Source organism: Oncorhynchus keta, chromosome 31 (genome assembly GCF_023373465.1).
Source record: "Oncorhynchus keta strain PuntledgeMale-10-30-2019 chromosome 31, Oket_V2, whole genome shotgun sequence".
Taxonomy (NCBI): domain Eukaryota; kingdom Metazoa; phylum Chordata; class Actinopteri; order Salmoniformes; family Salmonidae; genus Oncorhynchus; species Oncorhynchus keta.
In genome coordinates, this window is record NC_068451.1 from 20964575 (window position 1) to 20988614 (window position 24040).

At 39.6% G+C, this 24040-nt stretch overlaps 1 protein-coding gene across 2 annotated transcripts; it reads left to right on the forward strand.

The window, feature by feature from the left end:
- Window positions 1-15545: 15545 nt before the first annotated feature.
- Window positions 15546-22838, forward strand: LOC118374543 (uroplakin-1a-like). 2 transcript variants are annotated; one of them, XM_052489916.1, is made up of 8 exons: window positions 15546-15646; window positions 16109-16215; window positions 16483-16683; window positions 16848-16922; window positions 17054-17161; window positions 17772-17948; window positions 18423-18506; window positions 18692-22838. In XM_052489916.1, the coding sequence occupies exons 2-8, from the start codon at window positions 16150-16152 to the stop codon at window positions 18734-18736; spliced, it is 756 nt and encodes a 251-aa protein (XP_052345876.1). In that variant the 5' UTR covers window positions 15546-15646; window positions 16109-16149; the 3' UTR covers window positions 18737-22838. The 2 variants fall into 2 exon arrangements, with proteins under 2 accessions (XP_052345876.1, XP_052345875.1); XM_052489915.1 differs by lacking the exon at window positions 15546-15646 and having other exon boundaries at window positions 16016-16215.
- The last annotated feature ends 1202 nt before the right edge of the window (window positions 22839-24040 follow it).

Here is a 24040-nt window from a genome sequence, read left to right on the forward strand (position 1 = left end):
ATTATAATCAAGAATTAGAACAATGACTGTCTGTTCCTTGGTAGAAACTAATTGACATATCGTCAGACTGGCTAGAATGGTTATCTACACAGGGAGGCCTTGGCCTAATCTGATCGACAGTCAAAGCTATTGATAAGGTTTCCAAAAAGGAGAAAACACAAATAGAAATCCATACACATAGATTGTAATCATTAAAGAGACACACACATAGTCAGGCAGTAGAACAACCATAGTGACTAGGTAATGGTAAACAGCACATACATAGATCATAGAAATATATGCACATAGATAGTGATAAATTCCATAGCTACTAGGAGCGGCAAGGATTTATTAAACATGAGTAGTAAATCCTCAGAGGAGGTCCCGAAATTAACGGGAGATGAGAAATATATGCAGGAAGAAGATGAGAGGAACACCTATTTTAGCCAGACATGGAGGAGTAAGTACGAATTTGATGAACGTTTAAATAAAGAAAAACTGGAATCAATGATTAAACAAATAAATAGGGTTAGTGGAGACAAGGCAGATAAACAACAGGCAGAGGGGCTAAATATAGCTAGGATATGGTTAGCCGAGGCGAGGAAGAGAGCTGAGTACAAAGGGAAATGAAGAGAGGCGCCCAAAGTCTGACTCAGACAAAGACGATGATGAACCCTGAATGGAAACTGATACTGCTAAAATAGTCAGGAAGGGTTTAAATTAGGACTATTTTCTGGGAATTCTCGGTGCCGGAGTTTGCGACTACAGAAAATTATAATAATATGGTCATTGGCGGGGGGTTTCTGTCATTTCAAATAGTGTTGGTGGTTCAGTGGTTAAATAGCTGCCTTCCAAACTTGAGATATGAGTTCGCTTCCCGGTAAATTCTTTTGAATAAAATGTGAATTTTTTTATTGTAATTCAACTATGTATACGTTTTGCCTGGAAAAATACGGTCGCTAGTGTTTGTATAAGATATGAACTGAACGTTTTTAATAGGTTGTTTAGGTTGAATTGAGAGAATAATTCATTCAAATTTATCATAGAAGAGAAAGTTACCTAAACCTGATGAATTCTAAGGAATAACGGAGAGATACGATAAAGTTTTGTGCCATCATATATTTTTTTATGAATCGACTGACATACGATATAAATTTAGCAAAGAACATGGTACGTTTAAATTTTGGGGTATAGAAAGTTGGGAAGTTCGGTTGGTTTTACTTTTTCGATAGAATTTAAAGCAGAACTCAATCTGAATAGGGGATATATATTTGACAAGAGGCAGGCTGACTTGCTGCGTCATTACGTTGAATACACAATAACGTTCCTCAAATTATGACAGAGAAAATGGGTTGTGTCATTTACAGGGAAAATGCGTGCATTATAGCTTTGAGTCACTTTTCAAAAGTGGCTAAAAGTTCCATATACATTTTTAAAAAGTAGCTGAATATCGTCAGGATAGTCTGAAAAGATGCTACAGCTAGCAACAGAATTGCTAGGCGTTCCATTGGGCTATACTTGGCTATAAGATAGGGAGGTAAGAATAGTTGAATCGTAAAAAGTTGTGGTTGTTTCCCGGGTATTGATTTTTGGTTAGGTAACGCCAGTGAATTCGAACAAGAAGTTAACGTATTCTAAACATGATCTGTTTTCATTACGGAGAACAATGAAAGGTCTACAATAGGGTATGGCTGGCTGGTAGTGTTTTATTTTAAAGGGACAGTGCACGTTTATCACAGTTGTGTGAGTGTAATGGCAGGGTATAAAGTATTTTGGGGAGACAATTTGGAGAAAGACTGAATGAGTTACATGAAACATCGAATAAATTTAAAACGAATGATTTGAGGGTATTATCATAATTATTAGGTTTTGTTTTTGTAGTAAACGTTTGGGTTAAGGGGATTTCCATGTTCCCAGAGGCAAGATATCTTAAAGGGGTACACTCACATATGGAATTTTAGGAGTTTTATTTTCTGAGTTTGAATTAGACAAGTGAAATTTTTAAAAGATAAAGGGTTCTTTAATATGTCTAATATGGTATGGAACACGAATGTAAAGGGGTGGTGGAACTTTTTTCCAGTTTTCATGGCATTCTCAGGTGGTCTGATCAGGGGGGAGCCATTTGAATATGAATTTGTGGTCATGGGAGGTACTGGTTTTTATGGTAAATTAATTATAATGGAGTTTATAGCTCTTGGACATAATTATTAGTTCAGAACCACAATTATTAGTTTTGAAGATGGTCTTTTGAGGTTTGGACAGGACACAGTTTAAGCCAATAGGGCAGGAAAATACATGATAGAAAAGGTGATTTTATAAGCATTAAAATGATTTAGAAATAGAAATAAGTCGCAGTTCTTAGGGATGGTAAATTACGGTAGATAATGTATCTCAAACTATGCAACATATATTAAATTATTGATGTGACTGATTTTTAAGTTTAACCCATGTTATTTTTTTGATAAAATACAGTGGATTCCCGAAGGAGAGATTTCATTAACACAGGAAAGGGATATGATATGGTTAGCATTCGTTTTGGCTTTAATTAACCATTGAATATTTTTTATTTAAAAATAGATAAGACACTTGAAAGAGAAATGGTACAGGATAGATATGAATGGACGCCCAAGGGATAATTGGACAAGTGGAGAATGAAAGGGGCGTTCCTACATGATAATGTCAGAACATTGTTCAGGGTAGGCATGGCTGTTACCTGGGCATAGCCAGGTATCAAAGGGGAGATGGGTAAATTGTGGTCTAGGATAGGAAACTTAGTGGCCTATTGGATAATAAACTAATAATAAAAAAAATGTTTGCTAACAAGTAGGCATAGAAGTTAAAGATATAATCAGATAGAACATATGAGAAATTGTTTGTTAACCAAACCTGCATGTCCAAGATTTATGCACTACAGGTGAACTACAGGATAAGGAGATTCACTCAATCCAGTCCCCGAGGAGAATAGACGGGAAACAGCACATTGGAGCGGCCATACCAAGGACTCCTGGTGACAGCCTTCGCTGTGAGAATAGCTAAAATAACTACCTGGATTCATATCACACACTGCGGGAGGGTAAGATGAACTGACACTGTCGAACAATCACAGTATTCAAGAGGAGAAGTGGAATTAACAGAATTCCGGGGGCCATCTCTCGAACAAAGACTTCCTTTCCCGTCATTCCATCCCTGTGTTTGTTCATAAAAGTGGAGGTGTGTCTGGCCTCTGGCTGCTGATGTGTTTTCTGGGAAAGGGTGGGGCTTTACAGGTGTACTGATCTGTCATGAGCTGTCTGGTCATGGGAGCCATATTCCTGATACACCATGAACCTCGGGAAGGCCAAAGAGGGTAACTTGACTCGTGCTAGATGAGGAGACTGTGATATTACCATAGCATCTTAGCAGGTCACTGGAACTGAATAGTAAGGAAGGGAGAGTGAGATTGGAAAGGATGTCTCAGTGGAGTTTCATGTAGACCAACTGGGGTCATTCACTCCTTGGCAGTCTAGAACCATGGGTCTCTATGGAAGGTATTTGTGTAAATCACCGTGTAATTCATGGAATCAGGCCATAGCTCACACTGAAAGGGATGGCTATGTAAACCCATACACCCAATTTGGGACCAGATGGAGTATAGTAAGGGTTGGAGTTTCTGACTGTGTTCCCGAGCAGAGGGAGTATGGTATAAAGGTACGAATTAACTTTAAAACGGTAAAGACCCAGGACCCCGGGTTATGGTATGTTGGCTTTGACCAGTTTTCAACTGATACTATGGTACCGTTCCAGGTGGCAAAGGTTAAAGTTGGTAAGGAGAATATGGTCGCCCGGAGTTCAATCAATCTCCCTAACAACGAATAATTCAGGTTAAAGATATATAAAGCGTATTAACCAAAACCTTGAGAGAACAAAATCAAATCAAATCATGACATGTATTAAAGTGAATACTGTATGGTAAAGCTGTTCACGAAAGCAGGAATGTCAGATAATGACAGTTACATTGAGTTGCACTATTTATGTCCACAGGTTCCCTTTAAATCGAGACTACCTTCCTTTACAGTGACAGAAGGAGATAATACTCTTTGGCCGGTAAAGTACTTATGGGAAATATGTAGGGGAAGTTGTTACCTGCAATAGGACAGAGAATGTTGTTTCAATAAGGTAAAGTGGGCCAGGGCTGACATCTGGTGGTCGTGTGGAGGAATGATATTATGGGAAATAAAGAAGAAAGAAGAAAAAATCTACAGGTTGGACAGGCCCATGCGCTCTCGGGCATATGGGAATGCCTTTCACACTCATTCAACACCATGACATGAAGTTGGCCAAACTGGAGAAAAGAAGTACTCCATCTGGGTCTTTTGACGAGAGAGTATATATTGGTAACATTGGGGTTCCACGGGCGATACCAGACGAGTTCAAAGCAAGAAATCAGATCTTAGCAGGATTAGAGATTAGTATTTTCTAGTGGTCCACTCTCAAATAAGAATGTGAACTGGATCAATTATATTTAGGATAATCCACAGCGCTTCGTCAATTATACCAGAGATGTAATTAATGACTTGGCAGAATATAATTAATCTTGGATATGTTTGTTGGCAGGAAAGGGTGAGAGTGGGTCGAGGTGGTTTGTTCTCCGATGACAAAGCTCCGGACGGATCAGGGACCAAAGCCGTAGCTGGTTTGACCACCCTGGCTCACGAGTTGACAGAAAACTCTGGGGTGGATACTTCTCTGACTAATTGGTTTGATAGTATGTTTGGAAAATGGATAAATGTTATGATCACTGTGTTATGGGCTACCTTCACCTGTGTGTCTGTTTTAGTTTTGTGTGGCTATTGTCTAATTCCCTGTGTATGAGGTCTCATTTCCAGGACTCTGGAGAAGTCAATGAGAAAACAGATGGTGCGATACGGACTGATTCCAAGATCTGACCAGTGGAATGATGAATACATGCCTCAACCCTAAATAGATGAATGAATCCGGATTCTTCATATGCGATGAACTTAGGTATTGATTAGACCATTTTGATATTTAGAGATGTTAGGTTGTATCTTGTTTCGATGAAGATGTTAACGAAAATCCTCATAAGAAGAGTTATGATTCTGATGTAGGCCTAAAAACAGTCAGGGTGAATGCAAGTATTGGTTTATGTTAGAAGGTATTTTGATAACAATAAATATTTCTAATAAAAATAGATGTATGCTTTTTAATATTTTAATAAAACTGGATATGTGATTAGATGTATAATATTTAATCATTGGGTGGATATGTTAAGGGGTGTTTTTGTCAATAATGACTAATTATGTATACATTTCAATCAGGACTGACTAATCAGAATACTATTATGTTAGTGTATAGATGTATGAATTTTATTTCAATCCTAGTACTGAATATAATTTGTCTAATTATAATCAAGAATTAGAACAATGACTGGTAGAATGGTAGAAACGAATGAACTTATCGTCAGACTGGCTAGAATGCTTATCTACACAGGGAGGCCTTGGCCTAGTCATAAATTATCTAAACTAGTGAAGGATGAGGTAGGAAGGCTTGTGGAGGAGGGACGGGACAGTTTGAAACCGAATGACGTCATTTTCAGTTTATGACCTGTTGTAAATTGTAACATGTTCAGTACTCTCAAGAATAAACGCTAGTGCTTGATTTTGAGACTGGTCTCCGCCCATTTTATGCAAATAAGTTTCTTACAAATCCTTAGAAATGGGCTGAGTGTATTAATTTCATTGGGTAATAAACATATAGGAATTTAATTCCTCTAACAGACTTGCAGCGCAATCTGCATCAGAAATAGAGACAAGTTCTATTTTAGCCCTTGGCATCGCAGACAATCGTTGGTGCAATAATTGAATAACCTGGATTTCTAAATGTATTTTGCAACGCTCACGCACGCGACATGTCCGGTCTGGTCAGCATGTAAGGCTGATTTATACGCCAAACTTAGTGATGTAACAAGACACATGACAACTCATAAACATACTCAAAAGGCAAAGCCTTATAACAGTTCCACCCAAAACAAGCTGCCATTTATGGTTAAAAAAATTGACTCTGCAAAAAAGGTAAAGGCACCATGCCATTAGCTATCGCTGAACACTGTTCCATCTTGACATGTGATATTGACAGTGGCGTGCCGTGGGCCTGGGCCTTCAGTGAAGTCCTACACAGTCCCACCCGAATTAATCCACCTCTTATTACCATCATTATGATGCCATGGCTCTAGACACTATACTTTTAGACAGAAACGCAGTATAACCAGGCGTTGCGTCACCTTGAAATTGACATTTTTATTCAGAGAATTGCAGGGGAAGAGTACAAAACTTTTCATTGTGCAGCTTCGTTGCCCTGCACGCTTGTTCGTTGAGCTGTAGATCCACTAGGGTGTCCCCAAAAGTTTTCAAAAGCACCATTGCTTGTAAGTGCCCAGCTGTACTTTGGTGTCTCGTTGCTGCCTTGGTTAGACAACTCAGGTTTGCAAAGCCAGTGTGGCTCCAAACACCAAATCGATCACTTGCAAATAATAGGCATTCCCAGCAGTACAGTTTGCAGTGCTTCTCGGAGCCTGTGAGCCATTGATAGCGCTCGTAGTTGGAACTTTGAAAGTGGCGAATGAACCCCTTTCCCGCCTGTGACAAGCTTTGTAGCGTCGGCATCGACCTCTCCTGAGAATGTCTAACTTTTCTTGAAAAGTTTGTCTTGAGAATGGCGTTATAATTATATCCTTGACCAAATCGATATCTTCTCCTTCTGCCATTGTGGGTTGAAAAAAACAGCTTAGTAGTACGCAAATTAATTTGTTTATCAATTTCAGTTCCCTAGTTCTGAGACCTGCCCATATAGGACCTGCCTCTCAATATTGGTAATCCAATCAAAAGACATGCACGCACTACGCCCGCAAGCTGGCTCCTGTGTAACACTGGAGCCAGCCAGCAGGCGTACAATAGCTAACTCTAAAGCTGATTGGTTGACACTAAATTTTAAGTTCCATTCACTTTAAGCTACAAGCGCCCGCACTGTTGATTCTGAAGGCCTGAGGGCAGATTTTAGACCCCTGGCAACACATGATGGCTGAATATGATTGGATAAAAGATCTAACATAAAGACCAGCCCTCCAAATCTCAACCTGGGGCTAGAAGCAGTGCAACCAAGAGGAAAGCTATGAAATGAAGAGTGTAAGTCTTACTCTGGGGAATAATTTAATACATATTTGTGGGAAAATATATTTAAAAAAAAAGTATATTCTGATGATGTTTAGGCCAGCAGAGAAGGCCTTGCTGGCCCTGACGGCCCACCACTTGATATTGGAGATATTGGAGAAGCATGTAGACCTGCTTTCTCAGACTCCACTGCTGCTACCCACTTCAAAATGCACAGGACAAAGTGCACAGAAATTATTCATGGTGTTCTAGCACCATACTTTCGGAAAAAGTTGGTCGCAGATGTAGGTGATCAGCGTTTCAGCCTCCTCCTCGATGAGTCCACTGATGTAAGTGTTTCTAAGTACCTGGGGGTTGTGATAAGGTACTTTAGTTACACCAAGCAGACAATTGTATCAACATTTTCTGGGGCTTGTTGAGTTGGAGGGAGGAGATGCCAAATCTATAGCCCGTGCTGTTGTGGCTTTCCTCGAGAAGTGTTGTCTTAAAAAAGAGAAACTCCTGGGGATAGGGACTGACAATGCCTCTGTTATGACAGGGATTAACAATGGGGTCCATAAGGTGCTGAAGGAGGAGTATGTTCTTATTCGCTGTGTGTGCCACTCTCTGCAGCTTGCTCATTTGTAGTTCTAAACATATTTAGGGTGTTTTTTACTCACTTTTTGTCTCTCCCACGATGTTATTCCTCTCTCCTACAGCGTCCATCACAATTACATGCACATGACCAATTATGCAAATTAGGTGATGACGTTATTTAGCAACTTCTAGCAACTTTTAGGACAGCCAATAGCTACTTTCCTTACTGAGGAGTTGGCAACACTGTCACAAACTACTTCTCAGATTCAGGGTTAAATTCTCAGGCCGAATCTTTTCTCTGTATATATCAATGATTTCGCTCTTGCTGCGTGTGATTCTTTTATCCACCTCTACGCAGATGACACCATTCTGTAAACATCTGGTCCTTCTTTCTCTTTGGACACTGTTAATAACAAACCTCCAAACGAGCTTCAATGCCATACAACACTCCTTCCGTGTTCTAAAGCTGCTCATAAATGCTAGTAACACGAAATGCATGCACTTCAACCAATCGCTGCCCGCACCCACCCGTCCGACTAGCATCACTACTCTGGACGGTTCTGACTTAGAATATGTGGAAACTATAAATACCTAGGTGTCTGGTCAGACTGGAAACTCTCCTTTCAGAATCATATTAAGCATCTCCAATCCAAAATTACATCTAGAATTGGCTTCCTATTTCGCAAACAAAGCCTCCTTCACTTATGCTGCCAAACATATCCTCGTAAAACTGACCATCCTACCGATCCTTGACTTTGGCGATGTCATTTATAAAATAGCCTCCAACACACTACTCAGCAAACTGGATGCAGCCTATCACAGTGCCATCCGTTTTGTCATCAAAGCCCCATATACTACCCACCACTGTGACCTGTATGCTCTCGTTGCCTGGTACTCGCTACATATTCATCGCCAAACCCACTGGCTCCAGGTCATCTATAAGTCTTTACTAGGTAAAGCTCCGCCTTATCCCAGCTCACTGGTCACCATACCAACAACCACCCATAGCACGTGCTCCAGCAGGTATATTTCACTGGTCATCACCAAAGCCAACATCTCTTTGGCCGCATTTCCTTCCAGTTCTCTGCTGCCAATGACTGGAACGAATTGCAAAAATCACTGAAGTTGGAGACCTATATCTCCCTCACTAACTTCACACATCAGCTGTCAGAGCAGCTTACCGATTGCTGCAGCTGTACACAGCCCATCTGTCAATTGCCCATCCAACCAACTACCTACCTCATCCCATATTTGTTTTTTTCTGCTCTTTTGCACATCAGTATTTCTACTTGCACATCCTCATCTGCACATCTATCACTTCAGTGTTAATTGCTAAATTGTAATTACTTCGCCGCTATTGGCCTATTTATTGCCTTACCTCCTTACTTCATTTGCACACACTGTATACAGATTTTTCTTTTGTGTTATTGACTGTACGTTTGTTTGTCCCATGTGTAACTCTGTGTTGTTTTTGTCGCACTGCTTTCCTTTATCTTGGCGAGGTCGCAGTTGTAAATGAGAACTTGTTCTCAACTGGCCTACCTTGTCAAATAAAGGTGAAGAAAAATATATGTATATTTGTACTGTATTTGTGAGACATTCTACTGCACTGTTGGAGATACAGTTGAAGTCGGAAGTTTACATAAACCTTAGCCAAATACATTTAAACTCAGTTTTTCACAATTCCTGACATTTAATCCTAGTAAATATTCTCTTTCTTAGGTCAGTTAGGATCTCCACTTTATTTTAAGAATGTGAAATGTCAGAATAATAGTAGAGAGAATGATTTATTTCAGCTTTTATTTAATTCATCACATTCCCAGTGGGTCAGAAGTTTACATACACTCAATTAGTATTTGGTAGCATTGCCTTTAAATTGTTTAACTTGGGTCAAACATTTCGGGAAGCCTTCCACAAGCTTCCCACAATAAGTTGGGTGAATTTTGGATCATTCCTCCCGACAGAGCTGATGTAACTGAAAAGGTTTGTAGGCCTTGCTCACACACGCTTTTCAGTTCTGCCCACAAATTTTCTATGGGATTGAGGCAGGGGTTTGTGATGGCCACTCCAATACCTTGACTTTGTTGTCCTTGAGCCATTTTACCACAACTTTGGAAGTATGCTTGGGGTCATTGTCCATTTGGAAGATCCATTTGCAACCAAGCTTTAACTTCCTGACTGATGTCTTGAGATGTTGCTTCAATATATCTACATCATTTTCCTCCCTCATGATGCCATCTATTTTGTGAAATGCACCAGTCCCTCCTGCAGCAAAGCACCCCGACAACATGATGCTGCCACCCCCTGCTTCACAGTTGGGATGGTGTTCTTCGGCTTGCAAGTCTCCCCCTTTTTCCTCTGAACACAACGATGGTCATTATGGCGAAACAGTTCCATTTTTGTTTAATTTTTCCAAAAAGTACTATCTTTGTCCCCATGTGCAGTTTCAAACCGGAGTCTGGCTTTTTTTTATAGCGGTGTTGGAGCAGTGGCTTGTTCCTTGCTGAGCAGCCTTTCAGGTTATGTGGATATAGGACTCATTTTATTGTGGATATAGATACTTTTGTATCTTCACAAGGTCCTTTGCTATTGATATAGGATTTTTTTTTTTTTTACCTTTATTTTACTAGGCAAGTCAGTTAAGAACATATTCTTATTTTCAATGACGGCCTGGGAACAGTGGGTTAACTGCCTGTTCAGGGGCAGAACGACAGATTTGTACCTTATCAGCTCGGGGATTCGAACTTGCAACCTGTCGGTTACTAGTCCAACGCTCTAACCACTAGGCTACCCTGCCGCCCCTAGGATAGATTTTCACTTTTCATCTCTAGGAGACAGAACCCGTCTCCTTCCTGAGTGGTATGATGGTTATGTGGTCCCAGGGTGTTTATACTTGCGTACTATTGTTTGTACAGACGAACGTACCTCCAGGCGTTTGGAAATTGCTCCAAAAGATGAACCAGAGTTGTGGAGGTCTACAATTTTTTTCTATTGTCTTGGCTGATTTCTTTTGATTTTCCCATGATGTCAAGCAAAGAGGCACTGAGTTTGAAAGTAGGCCTTGAAATACATCCACAGGTACACCTCCAATTGACTTAAATTATGTCAATTAGCTTATCAGAAGCTACTATAGCCATCATTTTCTATATTAGAGTAATTATTTTCTGGAATTTTCCAAGCTGTTTAAAGGCACAGTCAACTTAGTGTATGTAAACTTCTGACCCACTGGAATTGTGATACAGTGAATTATAAGTGAAATAATCTGTCTGTAAATAATTGTTGGAAAATTGACTTGTGTCATGCACAAAGTAGATGTCCTAACCGACTTGCCAAAATTATAGTTTGTTGACAAGAAATTTGTGGAGTGGTTGAAAAACGATTTTTATTGACTCCAACCTAAGTGTATGTAAACTTCCGACTTCAACTATAGTAACAAGTGTTTCGATCCACCTGCCATAACACCGGCAAGTCTTGTAAGTATTTCACTGTAAAGTCTACCTACGCCTGTTGTATTCGGCACGTGACAATTAACATTTGATTTTACATCTGTGTATGCGACCAATAAACTTAGATGTTATCTAGATTTTAATATAGAACCTGGACCCAGTCATTCAGATTATCCAGAGCCTCTGACATCTCACATCATGGCTTTGATTACAACAGGAGACTAAAATAACGTATCTAGCTCCTTAAATAAAAAGGTTCAATAAAAATACAGTTTGTTGAAATGACATGTCACTAAAGCTTCCAAGGGTCTGTCTGTCTGTCTGCTTGCCCCCCTCCCTCTGATTCTAAAAGTTCTACAACATAATGAACAACGGCAGCCTTTCTGTGGGAAGCTAGTGCACTTACACAACAGCTCCTGCAGCCTGGTACCTCTTCAACAGCCCCCTCCCCCATTAAGTCAGCCTTGGAAAGGACCAGGTATCACATCCTCCCCTGAGCTGACAGACTCTGCAGCAGCTGGACACAGACCTGGCTAAGCCTGAGAGATGCGAGACCAGGATGTAGACATCACATGGTGGCTACAGAGGAGTCAGAGACATCGGAGGGTTTGGAGATTGAGGTTGCGGAGAAGATGAAGTAGCCTTCTGATCTGTCTTGGATGAGGAGGGAGCCAGATCCCCCACCCTGCCCGTGCCTGGTAGATCCCACAGCCAGACATAAGGCAGCTCAGGGTGAGAGAACGCAAAAGCCTCCATGGTGCGTGAAGGCTACGAGCAAAAGGATGCAATGATACAAATTAGTGTGATTTGGGTAAAAGAAAAATAGATATATACCTGGGAAATGTCCTTATCACACGATACTGTAAAACAAAGCATTACATCATTTGTATTATCTCCTCAATTGACAAACTTGATTATTTACTCTAAATCTGGAAAATTGCAATGTAGTTTCATCAATATTAATTATCTATACGCACACTGTTTGCACAATTAACCACAACATGAGACTAAACACACACTCACTGTTCGTCATTCCTCAGCAGTTTTGGAACTCTGTTTTCTCTGAAAACATCCACCATGAACTGACAGAAGGCTTTCTTTCTCAGCTCAGGCAGAGCTGTATTCATGGCCACTCCAATCTCTCTTAACTCTAGTAACGTTTGCTTCACATCCTCTGGGACCTCAACTCCTCCAGCTGTGGCTGCCAGCGTCTTCCTCTCAATCTCCATCTGACGCATTTTCATTCTCTCCCAGGCACCGGTCTTACAGGGTCAGGTGAGCTTCTCCTGGACCAGGTCCCACTCCTGTTCAGCTCTGACTAAGAACAGTGGTTGGTCCCTGTCTCGGAGCTCCGTGACAGTGCAGCACCAGGACAACCTCCCAGAGTCTGAGGTGAGGACCACCAACCCATCGAAGTGTTCAATAGGGTGGTTTTGGCCATCGAGGCTTGGAATTGTCCAAATCCAAATGTTGCGGATTTTAGGGTGCAAGACCATTGGTGATTTGGGGTGCAGGACGATCGGTTGGTTCTCAGTGAGAGGGTTATCTCTCTTATTGTCATCCTCCTCACCTTCCTTTACCTGTCCTTTTCCTTCTCTCAAACACTTTAGTCAGAGTCCCGGAAAACTCAATTTCATCATCTGCATCTCCATCACTAGCTTCCTCATCCTCACTTTTCTCCTAATCTCCTAACCCACACAGTGCTCTGGACAGCTGGATTCCCCCAGTAACAGCCACATCTAAAGGGAAGTGGTCATACAGTTCCAACGCCGCCACCAGCCTGCCCTCCAGTCCTGTCGCCCGTGGAGACGATCGCCATGGTGCCAGCAGCAGTTCCACCATTTCTTCACTCAGTTTCCCAGTCATGAGCTCAGTTTATCTCCCTGAGAAAAAACAAATGAGTATTAAAAAGGTATTTGTCACAATACTGTGTTCCTAAGACTTGATATTGCACACAATGCTCATTACAAAACCAATAACAAAACCAATAACTAGCCTACGAATATTGTTGCACTCTCTTTATCTAAGGGGTCCTAGGCTAACCGGAGTTAATGTACATCTATGTGAGAAATCAATGTATCTGCCTAGGTGTTGAATGTACATGTGCCCAGGGAGACAGCAATCTTACCTTGGTCCAGGGCTAGCGCTGTCTCTCTTGACCTGGGGGAATGGAGTGTGGAATGTATCATGTCAATGTGTTGCTTAACTGTGTGCTAACACTACGCTACCTACCACAAAACACTATGAAGTAAGAAACAATCAGATTTTAGGGTAGCACTACATTACAGCACTTTCTCCCGTCTACTGTAATGTAAAGTGATGCTGATTTAGTTGGACGGATAATACTTAAGCATAAATAATGACAGACTACTTACCTTGCAGAGATAAAATAAAAATGATATACAGACTTGACTTTAAGGCTAATATCACTAGAGTGGTTGTTCCTCTTGTATTGAGTAATCCTTCTCTTCTCTTCTGGAGGTTTCCCGATGTAGTAGGTTCTTTAGGAATAACATCTGAACCCCGTTCACTTCACTGTTGATCAAGTCAGTCACATGCTGCATCGTAAATACACCACAGATATAGATTTTTTTTCCAGGTGGAGCAAGGTGTGTGTCGTCTGGCTGGCCACGACCCACGGGACAATTCAATGAGCTAGAGAGGCTGGTGTTAGCAAGACTGCGGTGTGTGAATACAGAGAGACAAACTGGTGACTGTTATTGGAAACACAAGAACTGGCTGCTTTCATCACAAGAATATTACTTGGTATGAAACAAGATTATATTTGTTGTTTGATATTCAGGTCATAAGTATTACCATACAATTACAAATGCCACTTATTTTACTTTACATGTAGCTTTTTAGTGACAGAGGGCAGTATTTGTAAATTTGGATGAATGACGTGCCCAAAGTAAACTGCCTGTTACTCAGGTCCAGAAGCTAGGATATGCATATACTTGGTAGAACTGGATAGAGAACACTCGGAAGTTTCTGAAACTGTTAAAATAATGCCTGTGAGTATAACAGAACTGATATGGCAGAAGAAAAACCAAGGAAAATCCATCCAGGAAGTGGGATTTTTTTGATGTGAGTGGTTTTCCATTGAATGCCTATTGACTATGTAATTGGTTAGGGCCCAGATTGCAGTTCCTATGGTGTCCACTAGATGTCAACAGTCTTTAGACATGGTTTCAGGCTTGGTTTCTAAAAAACTACGAAGAAAAATACCTTTTGGTCAGGGGACTGGGGAAGCATGCAGTACTGGTTTGCGCACGTGACTGTGTGCACACCCTTCATTTTTCCTTTCTATTGAATACGCTGTTGTCCGGTTTAAATATGACTGATTATTTAGATAACTGGCACCCTGAGGATTAGTTATAAACATCGTTTGACATGTTTCAACAAACTTTACCGGTACTATTCGGATGTGTTCGTCTTCATGTTTTGACCACCTTTGAGCCAGTGGATTACTGAACACAATGCGCCAACAAATCAGAGTTTTAGGGATATAAAGATGGACTTTATCGAACAAAACAACTATTTATTGTGTAGCTGGGACCCTTCTGATTGCAACCAGATGAAGATCTTCAAAGGTAAGTGATTCATTTTATTGCTATTTCTGACTTTCGTGACTCATCTGCTTGGTTGGAAGATGTTTGTATGCTTTTGTGTGCGGGGCGCTGTCCTCAGATAATCACGTTATGCTTTCGCCGCAAAGCCTTTTTGAAATCTGACAAAGCGGCTGGATTAACAAGAAGTTAATATTTTAATCGATGTATAACACTTGTTTTTTCATGAATGTTTATTTTTACTATTTCTGTCATTTTAATTTGATGCTCTGCAATTTCACCGGAGGTTGTCGAGGTGGGTCACTAGCGGCACGCCTGCACCAAAGAGCTTATAAAACAATAACCTACAAGTTTCTTCATAGACCAAATGTAATGTAGAGCCTAACAAAAGCATTATTGTGACATAAAATTACTTTGTAGAGGTTTTTAATCATCCATTCATGAGAAACACCATTCTCAACAATGTAGCCTACTACCTAATGCAATTGTCCTGTATCCTGTTTGAGTGTGAACAGTTAAGAAGACCAATGGCACTTCTCCCCAGCAGATGTCATCATTGCTTTTCATCTCAACCTTCTAATAGTAACGCCACTCAGTCCACTGGAATAGTGTATTATTGAGCTATGTCAAATAGGCCTGTTGACAATCAATTCAATTCAACTACCCAATTAGTCAATATACAGTACACATATACAAAACAATGAAGATGCATGTAAATATACTGTACAAAGATTTGTATTCATTTTTAGGAACTTGGGATCAAGAGATGTGCAGACATGCCCCATGACATCATGGAAGTAGACTACATTTAACCGCAAGCTGAGACAGGTGCTGAGCACAGCAGGTGCAACAGAATGACAGGTGTTTGATCAACAGAAGACGATGCTCAGGGCCTGACATCACTGCAGGGGAGGTAATGTTTGTTGTGTGTAAAAATAGATAATGTGACGATTGCTCTAACTCTAACAGTCTTTAAACCTGCTAATTTAAGAGACTGCTGTAACCTAAAAAGGTCAAGAATGGTTAAATACCGGTTGCTATACAGCCTAGGGGTAGACTGAAGATTGATGGCTTCATGCAGAACTGCTCACTTTCTGTCTGGGCCAGATGTAGTCTAGGTTTATCATGAATCCATTTCTTTTGTCATATTTTGTAGTCAATATCTCAGTGTTTCCATTCAAAAGTACCACAATGCAATCTCTTGCTGCGCCAGACTGGTTGGACCACTTCTGTTGCTGCTAGTGTGAATAAGATCAAGCCACTCCCTGGACACATTCCCATGTCTACAATTCATTACATCCAGCCAGACCCTACATTCTCTTGGATCTGTTAGGAACACTGTTATTTCTTCACTGTCTTCTTCTTCTCTGCTCAGGAGCAGTGGGTTTAGAAGGAGCTGACAGAAGGACTGCTACCATGGCTGATGGAAAGGGATTCACCTGTCTTATGGTCATTCTCATCCTGGGGAATATATTTGGAGCTGTAAGAGTTGACCTTGATTTGATTCCTATAGTAGCTGTATTTTAAAAGTATTTGTTTAATCATATGTAATCATATAGTAGACAAATGGTGTGCAGATCTATGGTGTTGTCCTAGAAGTTTACTACAGTACATTCGATTTCTGGTCCTTTTCAGCACTATGCTATACGGGTTGTTAACACTTTAAATTGTAATGTAGGATCCTGTTATAATAATGGGTTACAATTTGTTATAACAACTCTTAATAAACCTGTTATTACCTTATTATAGGCAGCAGGTCTTGCCCTTTGCGCTCTGGCCATCTGGATTGCAGTAGATCAATTCAAGCTCTACCCTATATCTGGTGTGTCGGGGAAAGATGACATCTTTGCCGGGGCCTGGATTGCCATTTTCACAGGCTTTGCCTTCTTCTGCATGTGTGTCTTTGGTATCTTGGCTGCTGCGATGAAGAGCCGTGCCTTAATGCTAACAGTAAGACTTTGATACTAAATTCATCACAATCTCTTTGGTCACCGAAGTTCTTCATTTGTTCATCTGATAAAATATAATTCAAGTGGAATATACGGTATGCCTATATCTCTTTCTCTGTTGTTCTTTTCAAGTAAAGGAACATTTTTATTTTGTGATTTTGACAGTATCTGATCCTGATGTTGATCATCTACATATTTGAGTGTGCCTCGTGTATCACTGCAGTCACCCACAGAGACTATGTGAGTACATGGGAAATGGGCACCTTGGGGTACCTTCAGATCTTCACATTGTTTGACCAGCACAATTCTAGAAACACAACTTAAATGTATTCTCCTGTTTTGTCTCTTCCTCTGCTATGTGCTGTTTGTAGCTGGTTGGAAACAGTAATCTGGTGAAGAAGCAGATGCTGAAGTACTATGCAGCCGATGGTGACTCTGGCAGTCAGATCACACTGACATGGAACAAAGTGATGAAAGAGGTGACTGGTCACCAAATCAAAGGAATCTGTCAGGATAATCTGACTAATCAGAGCCACACCACACATTCCAAACAGATGACTAGCACGAAGACCAACTAAACCTAGGTTATTGTGTGGAATATCTGTTAGGGAAAGGTATCACATTCCACTTACACACAGTCACACACACGCACACACCCTTGGGAGTAGCAGATGAATTGTCAGCTCTGACATGACATAGCATGTCCCTCTCTCTCCATCATCAATGCCAGAGTCACGCTGCGTCTCTGCTGGGTGAACCGGTTTGGACAGCACCAATAGTGTGGGAAACACAAGGGATGGGATCAGTTTTCTGCACAGGGACAGAAACAACCACTGCAGGCTGTGTTGATGTAGCTAGGATAAAGAATGTAGAGCTGAGGGTCACAGTAGACAATTGTCACAGTAAACATGTGTATCAGTAACACGTTCTACAAATACTTATACAGTAGCTCGTTCAGTTTGAGTGAAGTGAGTTAAGTCTGTCACAACATCAGTTTGTCGACTGAACAACTAAACTATTCCTGCTTGATTGAAGAATATTCCTCACCCATGTATTGTTTCTACAACATCCTCTCCTCTCCTATTTCAGGTGGAGTGTTGTGGAACGGATGGCCCAGTGGACTGGATAGAGTACAACTCCACCTTCAGGGAGAAGTTTGGTACAGACTACCCCTGGCCCACCCACTGCTGCAAGAGGAAGAACAACTACGATGTGGTGAATGTGGAGGCCTGCAAGAACGGCCAGAACACCACCATGTTCACTAAGGTGAGAAAACACATTCCCATTGCCTAAAACCTAAGAGATTCTCTGGTTCTCTGATTTGCACTTGAAGGCTCAAGATTTAAGTAGCTCATAACCACAGATCTAGGATCTGATTATACAGTACCTGCCATGAATTATAACTGTACTGTAACTAATAACAGTATGGAAAATATCTGACCATGTACAGTATCAGTGGTTAGGGGTCATTTATACCTCCCACTTGAAAGTAAGCAGATTCTTGAAGCACAAGCACATTGGGGCGAAAGGTAGCCTAGTGGTTAGAGCGTTGGACTAGTAACTGAAAGGTTGCAAGATTGAATCCCTGAGCTGACAAGGTAAAAATCTGTTGTTCAACCCCTGAACAGGGCAGTTAACCCACTGTTTCCAGGCCGTCATTGAAAATAAGAATTTGTTCTGAACTGACTTGCCTAGTTAAATAGTGGTAAAAAAATAAAAAATGTTGCTCTTTCTACCCAGGGCTGCTTCAACCACATTGAGTCTGTGTTCAGTCGATATACATGGGCTATCAGCTGGTATGGTTTCGCTGTGCTAATGTTTATGGTGAGTTTTCAGCTGGTCTACTTAGGTTGGTAAATAGTTAAGTATTTAGTTGCAACAGTTTAATTACCTGAAAATTATTTATCAGACACTTTTGTCCGGTAGAGACATTATCATAAGATAAAGTCTAACAACATTTGTACTTTCTTGCTGTAAGTCTAATGTTCCCTTGTCTTTATTTGATTCAGTTCTTGCTGTTGATCCTGGCCATGGTGTACTACCTGATGCTGTGAGAAGTCTGGAGGTGATGTCTCTAACCCATGTTTTTGACTTTCTGCTGAAGCCACACCAACCCTCACTTCAGCCACCACAGTGCCTTGCAAAAGTATTCACCCCCTTGGCGTTATTTTGTTGCTTTACAACCTGTAATTGAATTTAAATTGATTTTTATTTGGATTTCATGTAATGAACATACACAATATAGTCCAAATTGGTGAAGTGAAATGTAAAAAATTACTTTTTACTTTTTTTACTTGTTTAATTTTTTTTTTTAAAGGTGGTGCGTGCATATATATTCAACCTCTTTGCTATGAAACACCTAAATAAGATCTGGTGCAACCAATTACCTTCATAAGTGACATAATTAGTTAAATAAAGTCCACCTATGTGCAATCTAAGTGTCACATGATCGGTCACATGATCTCAGTATATATACACCTGTTCTGAAAGGCCCCAGAGTCTGCAACATCACTAAGCGAAACCACCAAGCAAGCGGCACTATGAAGATCAAGGAGCTCTCCAAACAGGTCAGGGACAAAGTTTTGGATAAGTACAGATCAGGGTTGGGTTCTAAAAAAATATCTGAAACTTAAATCCCACGGAGCACCATTAAATCCATTATTTAAACATTTTAAGAATATGGCACCACAACAAACCTGCCAATAGAGGGCCGCCCACCAAAACTCACGGACCAGGCAAGGAGGGCATTAATCAGAGAGGCAACCAAGAGACCAACGATAAACCTGAAGGAGCTGCAAGCGGAGATTGGAGTATATGTCCATAGGACCACTCTAAGCCGTACACTCCACAGAGCTGGGCTTTTCGGAAAAAGAGTGGCCAGAAAGAAATAAGCAAACAGGTTTGGTGTTCGCCAAATGGCATGTGGGATTCTCCCCAAACATATGGAAGAAGGTACTCTGGTCAGATGAGACTAAAATTGAGGTTTTTGGCCATCAAGGAAAACACTATGTCTGGTGCAAACCCAACACCTCTCATCACCCCGAGAACCCAAGCAGGGTTGTGGCAGCATCATGCTGTGGGGATGTTAGTCATCAGCAGGGACTGGGAAACTGGTCAGAATTGAAGGAATAATGGATGGCGCTATATAGAGGGAAATTCTTGTTTCAGTCTTCCAGAGAGTTGAGACTGGGACGGAGGTTCATCTTCCAGCAGGACAATGACCCTAAGCATAGTGCTAAACCAACACTCGAGTGGTTTAAGGGGAAGCATTTAAATGTCTTAGAATGGCCTAGTCAAAGCCCAGACCTCAATCCAATTGAGAATCTGTGTTATGACTTAAAGATTGTTGTACTCCAGTGGAAACCATCCAACTTGAAGGAGCTGGAGCAGTTTTGCCTTGAAGAATGGGCAAAAATCCCATACAGACATACCCCAAGAGACTTACAGCTCTAACAGCTGTAATTGCTGCAAAAGGTGTCTCTACAAAGTATTGACTTTTTTTTTTTGGGGGGGTGTAGTTATGCACGCTAAAGTTTTCAGTTTTTTTGTTTTATTTCTTGTATGTTTCACAATAAAAAATATTTTGCATCTTCAAAAGGGTATGTTGTGGCATGTTGTGTAAATCAAATGATACAACCCCCCCCCCAAAATCAATTTCAATTCTGGGTTGTAAAGGCAAAAAAAAATGAAAAATGCCAAGGGGGGTGAATACTTTCGCAAGCCACTGCACCTAATTTCTTAAATAACAAATGTCTGTGGGAATGATGACAGAAAAGTGTTTCTGATATATAGACAATGAACACTGTGTAGTGATTTTCCATCTTTTTAGGTAAATGGTCTCAAATTTGTATATTTTATTTATGTTTTTTTTAATGGTTTATTGCACTGTAAATTCTAGATGAACAAATGGTGATTGGCCTGAAAACTTCAATGTCCTAACTGCTTTGGTAATAGGATAGATATATAGTTCTTATCATTAAATGTACAGTACCAGTCAAAAGTTCGGACACACCTACTCATTCCAAGGTGTTTCTTTATTTGGACTATAAGCTACATTGTAGAATAATAGTGAAGACATCAAAACTATGAAATAACACATATGGAGTCGTGTAGAATCTAAAATATATTTTGATTTGTTTAACAAATTTGTTTAACTTTTTTGGTTACTACATTATTCCATGTGCTATTTCATAGTTTTGATGTCTTCACTATTATTCTGCAGTGTAGAAAATAGTAAAAAATAAAGAAAAACCCTTGAATGAGTAGGTGTGTCCAAACTTTTGATTTGATACTGTAAGAGAAAATTTATATAAAAGAACATGATTTACATGGCTGTTGTACATTTCCATTTCTTGTTGAGTTGTGTTATATTATTAACAGAGATCCTTGCTCAGGGATTCTTGAAATTCAGGACAATCCTTGTTTATCCTAGCTTAAATATTTATTTGAGGTCATTTTCAAAATATTTTCAATATTATTGATTTCCATGTTGACTGTATGCCAGGAAATGCCCTTGTCCAGAGCAAACTCCCTGAAAGTGTCCCCAAAAAATGTATGGCAAAAATGAAATAACTTAAAGAATCTCATGTAGTTGCCTGACTTACAGTATCTGATATAGTTGCCTGACTTACAGTATCTGATATAGTTGCCTGACTTACAGTATCTGATATAGTTGCCTGACTTACAGTATCTGAAAACTGTGATTCCTAAAAAAATGTATCAGGTGTTTTGTTCATCTCCATCAGATTTGTCTATCTTTATTAAATGAATCAGAAATGAATGAGCAGGGTCAGCTATACCATGACAACCCTTTCTTCATCTCCTGATTGCATGTAGTGCAACAAGACAACGCATGGTCCTGAAAGTCCTCTACTTTTGATAGATTTAAACAAACAATATTGAAATCACCATGTTCACAACAATAACCTGTCAACTCCATCTCCCTTATAGGAATTATTTTGGTGCGCTATGACCCTTCACAGTTGAGCTCACTTAGTTTAGCTCAATGCTGATTGGCTATTATGTAATATATATATATATATCTCAAGAGAGGCCAAATGCTCGCTGGCTTCCCTTGTATTCAATGCTAGGGGCAGCAACAATATATTTTTTTTTTACCAGACAGCATCAAATAGATGGGCTCACATACAGTACAGAGACAGAGGGGCTTTGTTTCACTCACTCGGATGCTTTCGCCGGTGAGATACATTCAGCCTCTTGCAAATTGAAGGAAAATTATGACGCACAGAGAAAGAAAGATACATTATATATATTAAAAAAATGTCCATGTTTTGGGGAAGCCTGGCTTCTCTTGGCATTCATGACTACACGCCACTGAGACCAAGCTGAATTTAAGGGCATATAGCCCATTATTTTTCCTCAGTGCAAAATGTGATAATACACAAGCTAGAGAACAGGTGTGTCTGTTTAATGAAAATCTGGTAATATGTGGCCAATTAAATATTTCTTGTTGGTCTCAGGGAATGTAAAACAATAGGTAGACTTACATTTTAAATCATCAAATATGTTGAATGAGCAACTAATGAGCATAGAGACTGGAAAGCCTCACAAATTTGACGAAATTACCTTAGGCCTATATCTTTCATTATATTATTATTATTATTATAAACTGGGTGGTTCGAGCTCTGAATGCTGATTGGCTGACAGACCGTATACCAAGGGTATGACAAAACGCGGTACAGAGGGCCAAAACGTGGGACTGTCCTGTACAATCAGGGACATTTGGTCACCCTACTTATAGACAGAATATGAGTTATGGTTCAGATATGTTCATTTTAATTAGGTTTAAGAGTCATAAAATAACAGAGGAAAACTAAATTGCTGTTAAGTATACCACTTGAAGGTTGAAGAAAAATATGCAAATTCTCAACTCCATAAAACATCAACTCCGTCAGATTTATGTCTAATGTCAACTCTGCCAGGTTGCTGAAAGATTTGATAGAACAGTTATGTTTTTATTGGGGAATTTCTAATTAATTATTTTCCATTATTTAGAAAATGTTTGTATTGAACTTAAAAATGTCTGTTTTAAGTATCTGTACTCCATTAGAGGCATTTCAACTCTGTCACTAATGGGTAACCCCCTTAAGATCGATACTTTTGTCAATATTCTGAATAAATATTAATATGCTTAAACTGTTGAAATATTTGTATTGATATACCTAAGTGATACTTAAATGTTTTATGTTCTGCATCTATAGAAACATGCCCAAATGCTAACAAAATTAGCTCTGAAGCATTATATAGTGCAATAAATAAATAAAAAATTGGGAGATTTGAATAATCTCATGTTAGAATGAAACAAGCAAGGCCTTTAAACACTTGTTGGACAATACATGTAAAAAATAAAATGCCTTGAATTCAGTTTATTGCATTTTAAAATATATATATATATATATATATATTTACAAATGGTTGATCCTTTACAGTATTTAAAAAATATTATTTGTGAAAAAGTTGAGATTATTCCATCTTTCAAGAATCTCTAAGCTACAGTTCCTTGCAAAAAAGTATTCAAGACCCCTTGGATTTCTTCACCTTTTGTGCTACAAAATGGGATTAAAATGTATTTAATTGTCATTTTTTTGTCAACAATCGACACAACATATTCTGTACTGTCAAAGTGGAAGAAAAAGTGTATATATTTTTTTAGATTAACTAAATATAAATACCTGCTCTCTGATTAAATACATGTTAGAAACACCTTTGGCATTGATTACTGCCGTAAATCTTATTGGGTAAGTCTCTAAGAGCTTTGTACAAACCTTGATTGTAAAATATTTACACATTCTTTTAAAAATTATTCTAGCTCTGTCAAGTTGGTTGTTTATTTTTATTTATTTTATTTAACCTTTATTTAACCAGGTAGGCAAGTTGAGTACAAGTTCTCATTTACAATTGCGACCTGGCCAAAATAAAGCAAAGCAGTTCGACACATTGCTAAACATTCCTTTTTAAGTCTTGCCCTAGACTTTCAAGCCGATTTAAGTTAAAACGGTAACTAGGCCACTCAGGAACATTCAATGTCGTCTTGGTAAGCAACTCCAATCTATCTATATATGGCTTTGTGTTTTAGGTTATTGTCCTACTGAAAGGTGAATTTGTCTCCCAGTGTCTGTTTTAAAGCAGACTGAATCAGGATTTCCTCTATAATTTTGCCTGTGCTTAGCCATATTCTGTTTGTAAAAATAAATAAAAATCCCTTGCCAGTGACAAGAATACCCATAACATGATGAGCCCACCACCATACTTGAAAATATGAAGAGTGGTACTCCGTGATGTTTGGATTTGCCCAAAACATAACTCTTCGTATTCAGGACAAAGTTAATTTCTTTGCC

Excerpts from the sequence above, each read along its gene's own strand:
- LOC118374543 (XM_052489916.1), top strand. The coding sequence starts at position 16,150 with ATGGCTGATGGAAAGGGATTCACCTGTCTTATGGTCATTCTCATCCTG. Across the intron at positions 16,684-16,847 it reads GCCGTGCCTTAATGCTAACA|TATCTGATCCTGATGTTGAT; the intron begins GTAAGACTTTGA and ends TGATTTTGACAG. Across the intron at positions 16,923-17,053 it reads CAGTCACCCACAGAGACTAT|CTGGTTGGAAACAGTAATCT; the intron begins GTGAGTACATGG and ends TGCTGTTTGTAG.